Source organism: Botryllus schlosseri, chromosome 12 (genome assembly GCF_051294905.1).
Source record: "Botryllus schlosseri isolate E-star chromosome 12, Bs_hap1, whole genome shotgun sequence".
NCBI classification, from domain to species: Eukaryota; Metazoa; Chordata; class Ascidiacea; order Stolidobranchia; family Styelidae; genus Botryllus; species Botryllus schlosseri.
Genome location: NC_137247.1, coordinates 19,856,512 through 19,869,426, shown reverse-complemented (window position 1 = coordinate 19,869,426; position 12,915 = coordinate 19,856,512). Strand labels below are relative to the sequence as shown.

At 40.5% G+C, this 12,915-nt stretch overlaps 1 protein-coding gene and 1 long non-coding RNA gene across 2 annotated transcripts in view; one reads left to right on the top strand and one right to left on the bottom strand.

Moving 5' to 3' along the window:
* The window catches only part of LOC145451868 (polyserase-2-like), a 111,980-nt gene that overhangs the window by 57,244 nt on the left and 41,821 nt on the right, over positions 1–12,915 (top strand). The window contains exon 12 of the mRNA XM_080330090.1: positions 4,998–5,157. Coding sequence (XP_080186216.1) covers positions 4,998–5,157 — 160 coding nt within the window. The remainder of the gene's footprint in view (positions 1–4,997; positions 5,158–12,915) is intronic.
* LOC145451878 (uncharacterized) overlaps positions 1–12,915 on the bottom strand; it is a 249,497-nt gene that overhangs the window by 221,289 nt on the left and 15,293 nt on the right. The window lies entirely within an intron of this gene.

Here is a 12,915-nt window from a genome sequence, read left to right as displayed (position 1 = left end):
TATAACAGAATCTGCTCGCGTACCACCTGGAAGACCTTCGCGTACCACTAGTGGTACGCGTACCACAGGTTGGGAACCACTGATCTAGGCTACCCGTGGCGCATCATCTGCGCAAGCGGTGTCTTACAAAAAGAATCCCGAAGTAGGCAGTGCTATAAGTTGGCCGTTACGGAATGAAAATGAAGAATATCGGCCTGGTGTAAATAGCCATAGTGGTCGGCGAACACCATGAATACCACAAAATCAATAATAACTATTTTAAGCTCTTTCATGGCAGTTCAACAATACGTCCATTCACAACAACTCGTATGCCACATGCGATTTCCGGTGTTCCTTGTTGAAAACTAGCACCGCGCAAGCCTGCAATTTACACTTAGATTCAATTGTTAATTTTGCGCACGGTCGTGAACAGACCGTGTCACCCCTCGGTAGTAAAAACCCGAATTGACAACGGTGTTGGAAAATCTATTTACCCGACACATAACCTACCGACTGGCTCTGCAATATCTAATGCAGAAGTCTCAAACTAAAATGTGCTCGCGGGCCAATTTCCTAGTTTTTGATGACGCTGCGGGCCGCAGCATCAATTATGCGAATATTGTATAATTTCCAAGTAGGCCTTATTTGACGGGATCTTGCAGACAGGCATTCCACTAACATCGTGAAATGTAATTTACTATTGTATATTCACGCTTACACGGAAAAAATAACATCTTCAAATATTTGAATAAAATTGCTTTTGTGCCGGGCATAATTAGAATATTGAGTTATAGACATCATGACATCGTAAAAGCTGTCGGGTTATAATATTCAAGCTTTGACCTTTGACGTGCCACAATTTTATGTAGAATATCCTAAATTTTACTGAAAATTTATCTGACGAAATGAATCTGGTTAATTTAGTACTTACCTTCCGACCTTGATCTCGGGTATGGTAGTCCGCCCTGGTGCTAAAGTGTTTCTTGCTTGTGACGTAGTTGTTCGTTTCGACTTTTTCGACTTGTATTGTGTTGTTACGAGACGATTGATTAGTGATTACACGAATTGATCGCGTATAGGGCTCAGTTTCGAACGTATTGCGCACCCGCGCTTTTAATACCGGACTTGACATCCTACGTATAGCCCGGTCAGAACCGGGGTATCAAGTTGGGATGATTTCGTTCTACCAGAACTGGGCGGTCCAGACGATGGAACCGCGGCCGGAATAATGGTCGCTACAATAGCACCGCTTGTCCAAGATTTCGTTGTCGGCGAAGGAAATAATGTTGAGGCCAACGTCGGCATCGTAGACCGCATTCTCGCCGCCAGCCTCCTCACCACTGAATTTGTTGGTTCACTGGCAGCCCCGGACACAGGGCTTGACATTCTACCTTCTCCAGTAGTTGATGAGTCCTTGTATTAGATCGAAACATCAAGCTCGGGGTATTTTCTGTGGGTGTAAGCGTTGATAACCCGTTTCCAGGAATGGTGTCATCTGTCGTCGTGACTATTACTGTGTTAACGTAGCCGACTTTCAGTTGTGGCTCGAATATTGTTATTTCCTGAGGAAGTCACGTCCTTGTTATGTTCACACTGGTTCTAGTACGACCGGCGGTCCGTCTATCAGCAGTTCCCGTTCTTCCCGTTGCTTCTAGTGAGTCATGTTGTGTTGGTTCGGCGCGTGGTCTGGCCAGCATTATGCTAGTGGGTATGACGGGTTTAATTTTTTCGGAACTGGGTGGTCCAGCTAGGAGACCCAGGGTTGTAGTAACAGTCGTTGCAACCCTACTGACCCTTACAGGTCCTGTTACCTTAGTCATAAGTCGTATATCGGTCCGGGGCTCTCCGCCCGCGGTGTTTTCCATCCCCACAGTTTTTTCTCTCGTAATCTGACGCGTAGGTACCGAAGTCGCGGCAGTATACGCAGTCGTCGAAGGTATGCACCGACCCAATTTTCATAAGCATGGTAGTCTTGTCGACTGCACCTGTGATGGCGGTTCGTAGGATTCCCTTAGGTCTGTCGGTATTTGCTACTGGATCCGATTGTTTTTGTGTCGCACGTGGCTCGTTCACCCACAGAATGGCGGGCATGGTCCTTTCCGTCCTTTCTGAACCGGGCAAATCGGATGGTGGGACCACGGCCGTTAGTTCGCCAACTGATGTCCATTCCCACTCAATAGTATCCCTCCTCGTCCTTGGTAGGGTAGTCGTAATCGCGGGTGCAGTGGTCATAGTCACGGGCGCAGTGGGCGACTGGTATGATATTACCCCGCATCTCGTCAATTATTCACAGTAAGAAACTGGTCAATACACACATAATCCGGGGAGCAACCTGCACCCAAAGGAAAATGGCGGGATTGGAGTAATATTTTTTAAATTTCAGTAATGCAGTCAAATTGTTATTCCTATGGAATACATGGAGTCTAAGTCAGATTACAGAATTGCAGTAGATGAAGAATTGGCAAGGGTTACAGAGCAGAGGTAGAGATGATTGAAAATGAAGAATCGAAATTACAGAAATGATGCTGTGATTCACTAGTATAATTTTAGTCCAGTGGTGCATTCAACGCCTTCCGAGCACAGTGCCCAATAACGTGATCTTATTATTATTATTATTACAACACACAACAGTGGAAAGCCCGATCAGGGCTTTGTGCTCCCCGACATCAAATTTTGTCACACAGCTCAATGCGTTTCTTTATGTTCAATGCGCTCTTTCGGCAGTGTCTTTATCTTCAAGGCTTTCATCGGTTCTTTCTTCATCGTCGACTTATAGCTCGACCCACTGTCATATCTGGACTTCTTAAGTCACCGCAATTGCAGTGAGGTGGGCGATGAGGAGCCCATATAACCTCCGACACATAGAAGTTAGTCCGAACCGGGATTCGAACCACTGCCATTGGTGTCGTGGCGCTGATGCTTAATCAACTACGCCACTCGCTTCCCCAGTCTGAGAAGATGAACTTCCCGGATGATACCGAATTTTAGGAGACTCCGTTATCTTTGTTAAGGCCCTAAGGTGCAGCTAGACTTGCAAACTTTTCAAATTGCGATATTTTCTAAACAGTCGGTCCTAGATTCTCAAAAATTGGTGTGGGAACTATTCATACTCAACTTCATATACTGTATAAATTTCAGCATTTCAAAATAATTCCTTGGGCCCAAATTAGGGGGGAGATTGGTTAATCGGACGGTTAGTACGAGGAAACGCCTGTCTCATCGATGGATGCTGAGAGATTCAAACCAATGCTTTATAAAGTGTCCTGAGGCCTGTAAGCACCTGGTAGACTACTTGAAACTAACGAATTTTCGAAAAAAATAACAAAATATTAGTTTTGTACCAGTACAGTGCCGGATTTTCGATTATTTTAAATAAAATTCAGATCATAAGTAGCATTGCAAGTACACTGAAACTCCTATAGCAAAAACAATAAGTTCACCAGGTAGAACAGTCTTACTGCTTATACTGAGCCAAGTTTGATAAGAATTGAAGGTCTTCTGATATCAAAATTTCCTCTCCCCGTGACATCATATTACGAAAAACTAGAAATGGGAGAAAATCAACTTTGAAAATTGAAAAATATTTTGGTGAAAAAGTAAAGTAGGTATTTGAAATTTGTTGCTTTTAAATGGTGCAGGCATGCTTTAATCAGTACATAGCCAAATTTGAAGACAATTGAATGTGCCTAAATGCAAAATAAGTCGTGTAGAGTATGAGTGATTTGATCACTTTTTACTCAAAACTGGTATACCACACCTAAAAAATTTGCAAACCTTGATTGGAAAATAGTTAGATGTTGTCAAAATGAAACAACATATCAAGAATACTGCGACATTGTCAAAATACCCATTTCAGTTGGTATGAGTCAAGATACTACACTCATATTTCCCCCCGAGATCTTTCAAACATACAATTTTTAGCATCAATGTCATCATAACACTCCGGCACTAATTTGAGTTGCATAACCGTTATGCATAGCCTGTGCAGTTCCAATATCCTTTGCCGGATGAGCCACAGTCAGGCAATTCACAATATTTAGAACAACTGCATCAAAAATGTAGAAATTGCGAGGAAAAACGATTCCGCCGAATCCAAACCACCATTATCAGATGTTGAAAGCTACAATCTTTTTCAAGGGATTTCTTCGATTATTCAGTTCAGGAACGACTGGTTCTTTTCTATCATGGTTTCATCTTTTCCTATGGCAAATGACTTCTTAGTGTATGGCTTTGTCCTAATCGTCAACAATATACCAATGCATCTTGAAAAATATACAATATGATAAACAACGCTCATAATATCAACAGCTTTCAGCTCTTCCCCGGTTAGCGATCGGCAGCTAGGCTGCTGGCCAGCTGTATGTTTTGATGGTCACGCCTCATCGATCAGACATATGGCTCTTCTATTTATTGTATAAAATCAGCTTTGCAGAGTGCTTATAGACAATTTTGAGCGAGTTTGAATGAACGAAAGTGTATGGGGGGTGACTTTCTGAGAAAATGGGATATTTCAAATCGTATTTTACCATACTTCTAATTCGAAATCAGAGAAGAGCAATGCATTTTTGAAAAGAGCTAGTTTCATAATTCAAGATTCTGCAATAAAAAAAAATTGGAAAATTTTGTGATTCCAGCTGCACCTTAGGGCCTTAATCTAAGTTACGTCTCGAGTCAGAATCCTTCATTTTGATCTAAACAACTCGTAGTTTTTGCCTGTGACCCAGTAGCGGACCTCGTTAGTATCCGCCGCTGTATCAGAACTATAATTTTAATTAATAATATAGCTTCCAGCTAAACGGGCGTACAACTTCGGTAATCTCACTGGTCAACTCGAATCTTTGTAGCCAGTCCTGGTCGTGAGGAAACGCGCTTGGGAACCCCTTAATGTCACCGGCTCGTCAGATATAACGATTTGCCTATTGGTTCAATTTTATTCAATACATACATCTATACTTGATAATAAATATGTGCATGTCTGTCTCCTCTGTTCATCTGTTACTTATCACCACTGTTTACAGCTACTCCATACAATTTGGATGGCGTGTCCTACTAGGCAACACCACATTGGAGAAACCAGTTGACGCTCATCAAATATACGACATCGAATCAGTCATTAAGCACGCCGACTATAAACATGAACATATTCTGAATGACATCAACGACATCTGCCTAGTCAAGGTCAGTTGAGAAGTTTATATGAAATATTAGGTTCGAAAGCATGACCGAGGGGTCTGTGCAAAAATATTGTTTTTCAAATCTCACTGAACACCCCACACAATTTCTAGTTTGTATAAAAAACGCAAAAAAGATACTTCCACATATTGCAGGGAGTAATGGACACTTCGCGATAAAGTTCAGAATCTCAGCTCTTTAGCAATACTATCACTTGCAAGTTACATCACACTACGAATACGTGATCTTATTAACTGAGTTTGTTCTGTCTAGCAGTAGATTTATCCGAATGCTATTTTCTTGAATTTGTATGCGTTGTAGTCCGTGGCACACAAGACGTTAACAGGTCACCAGTGCAACTCTAAACTTTTAATAAAAACAATAGTACTAATCCAGGGGCGGGCAACTTCTCCAGTCGGCGGGCTGGATATGACGAAATTAAAGGACTTGGCGGGTCGGATTTCTGAATCCGTACATTAAACGCGTATTTATCCACCTTTTCTAGGCGCGGGCCGGATTCCTGAATCGATACATTAAATGCGTGTTTATCCACCTACACAAGGATTTATCGCATTTATTGGAGTCTAAACTTTAAGTTTGAAGCATAGAGACCAAAGCAGTATTGAATGAATTTAATAACGTAATGTAGCCTAAACTGTTGAGGTCGATGAGACATCTGCGGTCGATCAAAGTTGTGTACAGGTTCTTTGAACTCTGGCTACATGCTGGACACAAGGAAGACGAAGAACTATCATTTGTTTCCGAAAAAAATGAATAACCTACAATCACTATAATTTGACGTAGTAAGCAAGTAGGGTGGTGAATTGCGAAAAACTGTGACCGCCGGTCATATTATCATTCAAGACAAAAAGATGTCTTTGGGCCGCTCAAAATCACGTCGCGGGCTGAATCCGGCCTGCGGCCCATATGTTGCCCGGGGCCCGCCGCTATACTAATGTGATCGTATTCGTATGCTCTTGAATATTTGTACCTCATGTGATGTGGCAGCACGAACTCAACTCTGTACTCAGTCCGCATATGACAGTTTCCAGATTTGACAGTCCGCGAGAGCGTATTTATGATTGCTTTTAAGAACGGAGATATGTCTAACTTTCGGCCTATATCCGTTCTATCTTGCATAGCTGTGATGTTTGAAAAGCTCCTCCTTTACTGTATCTAAACCAATTTGACTTTCGCAGCAGCTAACAAGAACAGCACTACATCTTCTTCAATATCCTTCAATAATATTTAAAAATGAAAATGACTGCAGTAATTTCCGAGTGTGTTATTAGTTGGTCAAGTTTTTTGTTGCTGTAAAATCGTGACAAAGTAGCACTTAATTTTAACAAACGTTGCAGTAAAAGTTGCATTCATATATTTTTTAAAATTAATATGGTATGAGGTAGCCTACTTGAAAGGTTCCGTTGTATAACCCAACAGTGTAGGGCTGCAGGGTATCTGCTTATTCCGTTTCTTTTTTGCATTTCGATCTATCACGCATACAATTTTATGCTATTTAGGTTTGAAACGTACATGACAGCATTTCGCTGTCAGCTCCTGCAGAGCTGTCAAATATGGTACTTTTCCATTTCACGTATGGTCTGACTAGACCGCGGAAATGGACATTTTTTGCCGCTACGCAGCAAGAAAATAACGCAATGCGGAAATAATTTTCCATCAAAAGCCAAACAGCAACGCGACAACCCAAGTCTCCCCTCCTCAGAAACAAGTCAAATAACACACCCCTAACCCCTTTGTTGGCAAACTTTCTCCGGCGCATCGCAGCAAAACTCAGTGTTGGCCACTTGAACAAAATTAATAATCTGAAAAAGGCGACCCAGTGAAAATAGAATTTTCTGCGGTCTCGCCTGGGCGTCCTTGAAATGGGAAAGGGCCTCAATTTTATACCACGGTGATTTAATTAATGAAGTGATCGATTTACATATAGTTTGGGAACTGTCGTGCTTGGCTGGGGTTTCGAACTTCTATCTTGCAAGTCATAGATCATATTGAGAGATAATCATAATAACTCTTTGTTATGCAAATCAAGGACACTATAACCATACTAGAAATAGTTCTATAGCATGATTTTCAAATCAGTCCATTACATTTTGCGCAATACTTGAGAAAGTTGCAGTGAAAAGTTGCATGAAAAATAAAAATAAGTTGCTAAAACTTGCAATATCTATTTACAACAAACAGCTTAATACCGCATACTACATAAATCCTGAATATTTATGAAGCTGCCAGAAGCTGAACAAGTAGGCTACGTTGCTGAAGTTGCAAAAGCTTGTCCTAGTCATTAACAAATTGGGAGATTCCGATCAGAAGATATCTCAACGAGCAGTATAGGCCTACTACCTTCATGCCGATTTCACTTAAACCAGAAGAAAGAAGGATTTCCGTTATACAATACTTACCTACAGTCGCGGGCTGAGTCGCGCCGTATATTTTTCGTTTATTATATTGCCATCTCTGGTGTTCGGTGCGTCGGCGACCATTTTTTGATCGCAGTTTAACACTTTTTCTAGAAAAAGAGGACAAATTCTCTAAAACAGTACAGTTGGGTGTCCTCCAAGGACAGTTTCAATTTATAAACGAGGACAAATCCTCCCAAAGGATGACATATGGTAATCCTGGAAGTTCAGCACCTAGCAAGCGACAAACTTGCTCGACCATCCTTCGCCCACCAATCAAAATCTTACTATAACCTTATCAACATCGGCTTTATTGGATTTAATCGCAGGGGTATCAAAACGCGCAATAAAATCAATCATCAAAGGACAGGAGATTGATACAGAAAAGGTCATATCCTAGTGTGCAGGGTAAAACTCGGCTTAGGATTTCCCGAATTCCAACCACGAGTCCCGCAAATCGTGAAGAAAACCCACAGGATACAGGACATGATTCGACGCAAACTACTGATCCGTACTCTAAGCAAAAGAGTGTACACTGTACACGAAAGGTTTATACACTAACACAGCACCTAACTCAAAATTGAATCGCAGTCATAAGTGATCCGTGCCTGCGTGCATACCTTCCTACGTCCCTACGTACATGCATAGCGGCAAGCGAACTACTACTAGCGAGACATTATGTCGACTTTCAGAGATCCCACATCATTCTCCAGACATTTATATTAGGGAACTCGAGTATCTTGCGATACGGTGTTCAAGGAATCTCAGGTCCTAATTAGGTTGATAGTGATGCTGGTTTCGGTATTTAAGACAACCACCTCGTATAGATACGCCATGTTGAACTCACTGTGAAATGTTTGCTTATCCCTTATCTTTTCATTGGATCACAATCTTGTGGCGTATTGAACTGTCTATCGACCCTGCAAACACTCTGACTGCAGAAGAAAAGGCACGGAACCATTCCTCTTTACTGCACTACTAACTGGTAACATGACATACCTCAAACATCCCATTGTTGGTTGGCGCGAGTTCACTACGGTGCATATTACTGGCCTATGATGATGCGAATCCGGTAATATTGGAAAATAATGCCTCAGCATTCGTAATTCGCCTTGTAGGAGTCGTGAAAAGCAAACATCATAACGTATTGCGAAGAAAACAGCCACAAAGTCCTCAAATCTACATCGGCACGACAAAAGTTACTTTCGGGTATCGATATTAACTTGGAAAATATATTTTGCTGTTTTTTACCTGTGTGTCAGTGCATTTTCTCTTAATGGTGCCCGATTTCAGCCTTAAAAGTATTTTATTTGGTAATATATATCACCATCTAGAGCAGTGGTTCTCAACCTTTTTGGCTTCGCGGACCCCTTTTCACCGTCACGGACCCTCGCGGACCCCCTCAAGTTTTAGTTCAATTTTAACTCTATTGTGGTGCAACTTTCGTCTGTCTTGTGTAAATATGAACTGTAGGCTTGTGATAAACAGCAAAATAATGATTTTTCTTGAAAATAACCTCATACCATTTATGTAGAAATTGGTAGACTTTTATTATTTCAAAGCTAATTTTGCTGCTGTATTTTTTGAAGTACTAGGTCGTGTCTTGAAAATCCGCGTCTTCGCTTTGATATGAACGAGGAGTGTCGAAAATCATTTCCGCAAAGATAGAGGGAGGCTAATGCAATATTAACGCATAACGCTTCCGACGATACTTTGGGTGTGATCGCAACATTTATGGCACTAAAATAAAGAAACATATATTTTATGAGCATATCACGTCCAGCATCTAGCGCAGGGACGGGCAACATACGGATCGCGAACAACAGAGAGTTTCTACCGTGAAAGTGAAATCCTAATCTAAAAGTATAGACAAATTTTATGCGCCAAAGAATGGATCCAAGTTTTCCAACCTGAGAAAGACTGTCAGGAAACCACTTGTTATGCTCGGGTTTACATATAACGAGCAAACATTTTCGACCATGAACAATTGAACATTAACAAGACAAGGCTGCATACCAATATAACTGGTGATATGAGTTTCAGGGTTGAAACGTAATGCTTTTATAGCAACGAAACACTCCTTGTTCATCAAAAAACCAGCCTTGTCGATGGGGAATCCGCAATAAGAATGCGCTAAATCTGATAGCTGAGCTTTAAGGGCAGGTATATCATTGTCTGATTTATGACGAGTGTCAGCCGAAAATACTCGGGTTCATTTCAATATGAATATACTATCCAATTGTATATTGAAGTTCTGTACCTCCAAGAAGATGTTCAAATAGTGGTAATGTATATCACAGGATAAAATGGATTTCGTGGGGAGGTTTCAATCCCTGCATTGGGAAAAATTATGGAAATACTTCAGAAATTGTTATTTCAAACGACTGTTCACTAATTTTATGAGACTGAAAACTTCGCATCGAGAAGGTTGAAAAATTGAAAAATTGGCAATTAAAATGATTTTCCACACTACGATAGTCCATGTCAGACGATTATTATGATGATATGATTCATGAGATATTAGCAGGTGTGGTGCGAGACTGCCTCATGCCTTCTCAAATTAAAAAATAGAATAAAAATTAGGTTATCAGCCATTTAAAAAAATTTAGAGGTCTCGCGGACCCCCTGAAATTGCTTGGCGTACCCCTAGGGGTCCGCGGACCCCCGGTTGAGAACCGCTGATCTAGAGTCTATACGGCACTGTTTCAATTTTGTTGAGTCATTTCCAGCATATCACTGTCAAATTAATGTTTCATTATTTAGCTATTTCATCATCTCAACTCTATCACAGCCCAGTATCAAGATGTAAACCCGTAAACCCTGCGGAACACGATATTTCGTCATATCCAAGTTTCGAAATTAGCCACCGTAAATACTATAAATTCAAAAATGGCCGACATTTCAATTTAAGATTGCACGGCCTTTACTGGCCGGAACTGACCCAAATTTGGTGTGTAGCGTTTCTTTAGGCAACCTGACGATTTTATCAATAAGCGAGTGAAATACGGAAAAAAAGTTATTTTTGAACAACCCTAATGCATAATTTGGATTAAAATACTGTACTCGATTTATACCGCGGTATAAGCAGAGGTGGTCAGTAACGAAGTACTTCTACTTTTTCGAAGTACTCGAGTAGTTTTCCTTTACTTCTGGTACTTACTCAAGTAGATAGAATTGTTGCTACTTCTACTTCTACTTCGTAATATTTTGTGATCTACTTACTTACTTTTCGCTATTTTCATTTTGTCAAGTAGAAGTAGTGTAACCCTCCAATTAGAAAGAGAAACTGATGAATTCTCGGGCTATTTTCACGAAGTTTTGACTTTCAATTTGGAAAAAAATTCAAGTCAAACCCAGACTTTTCGTCGCGCTTCACACAAGGTAGATATGGAATTACAAATATGTTTCTACGAAAGTGAATATTATTTAGGTAGCAGGTTTTTGGTTCCCTTCGCCACCGCATTGTCGCCCATATGACATATCTCATCACAGTAAATATGGCCCATCATAACGTTTGAAATTACCGTTTCGCAATCTAGCATACCAATCATATCGTAATCTATGACTTTTTGAGCGTTCGATCTGTTTTAGCAGACTGTCTCGACAAAGTACATGTACTACATTTTCCGCTTTTCTGATGTAGTATTGGTATTTCTCGTTCGATTCGCAGTATCATTACTTCTAATTAGTCACAGTTCTTTAGTCTGGAGAACATACCTGTTTAAGTTTAAAAGCAAGTGTAGCATCGCCCTCTTTTTTCCGAAAATACAATTACACTATGTGGCATTTGTACGTCACGCGATATTTTTTATCATCGTATACGAATCGCGCAAAGTGTTAACATCGTATTCATATAACTTCTCCTTATTGCTCTTCGACCAAACTAAAGGCCGTAATAAGCGCGAGGGAACATGCAATGACATTTTCTAAAACGGGATGTTCGAGTAAACAAAAGATTAGTATCTCATTTCCATAACAAAACTATCATTTGCATCGCATGATGCAGTCGAATGCTAATTCTGTCGGAAGTTTATAACTTATGGGATGCATCAATATGCATTGTACATGAACCTCTCTGCACCTTCCGCATAGCTCAATTTGCAACTATTGAAAGTCCGTGCGAACGTATTATGACCGTTTTCAGAACTACTTACTTACTTGAGTAGATTTAAAGCCAGCAAATTCTACTTCTACTCCAAGTAGTTTTATGTTGCTTATAAAAGAAGTACTTCTACTTGTACTTGAGTAGATTTTTACGTCGCTACTTCTACTTCTACTTGAGTAGCTTTCTTGACTACGTTGACCACCTCTGGGTATAAGTTTGAGATATATGTGTTGCGGTCGCAGAACTGCCTATATGATTCTGTGTAAGCTGTCTTCCCTTCAACTTACAACGCCGCAAAGTCCTATAAGTTTCCCGATGTAAATATACGCGATCTTGAAGTACGGTAGAAAAGTATATTGCTTGAAGTTCCAATTGATCGAATTTCCTTATATCCAAATTATAATACGACACAGCAGTAGCACGAATAAGATATGTCCCAACAAGATCGGTAGATTCAGTGGGGGAAGGTCCGGTGGGCCTATTACTATTGATACACACAGTACCCTATCACAGCTATATCCAGAATATTCCCTTAGACCAATGATATATATACAATGATTGGAAACTGCCACGCCCCTTAACGCTATAAGATAGGTTCGCGGCGAAATCAGTCTGTCGCGGGATATGCTTGAGCGGAGGTACGGAATTGCGTTATGTCGACTGTGGTGGGGTGCTGCAATCGACCTGCTGGCGTAATGTTTCACCGATTTTCCCTGATTTGTTTAGTTTTAGTTTGTTTCCTGAGCATAGTGAGGCAGTACAGCATACCAGGATCTAATAAAACTTTAAACGATGCATATTTATCGAAGTAGCGACTAGCTACTTGGCATTTTAGCATCGGTGGAATACATGCATGTACGGTACAGCCTAAAAAATTAATAGATATTGTGGGTGAGCGTCAACATAGATGTGCAGAACCTGTAAGGATTGTTAAAAGAGGATTTGAAAATTTCTGGCATAATTTACGTCACCTGTTTTAATAAATGAGAACGGTTGATTACGATGATTGTGTGAGCAACTAAGTACTTTTATATAGTATAGTATCAATATAGCGACGGTACCTTCAAAATGTAAAATCAGAACTAACCGAAAATTATCATTGTAGGCTACTGGTTGCTGAATGCTAATATATATAATTTTTTCCCGGTTAAGAACGTTGAATTCCCATCAACGATGAGAATCGGCATTGTTCCGAACTATATTGCAACGGCAAAACAATGCACTAGAATTACATTGAGGATA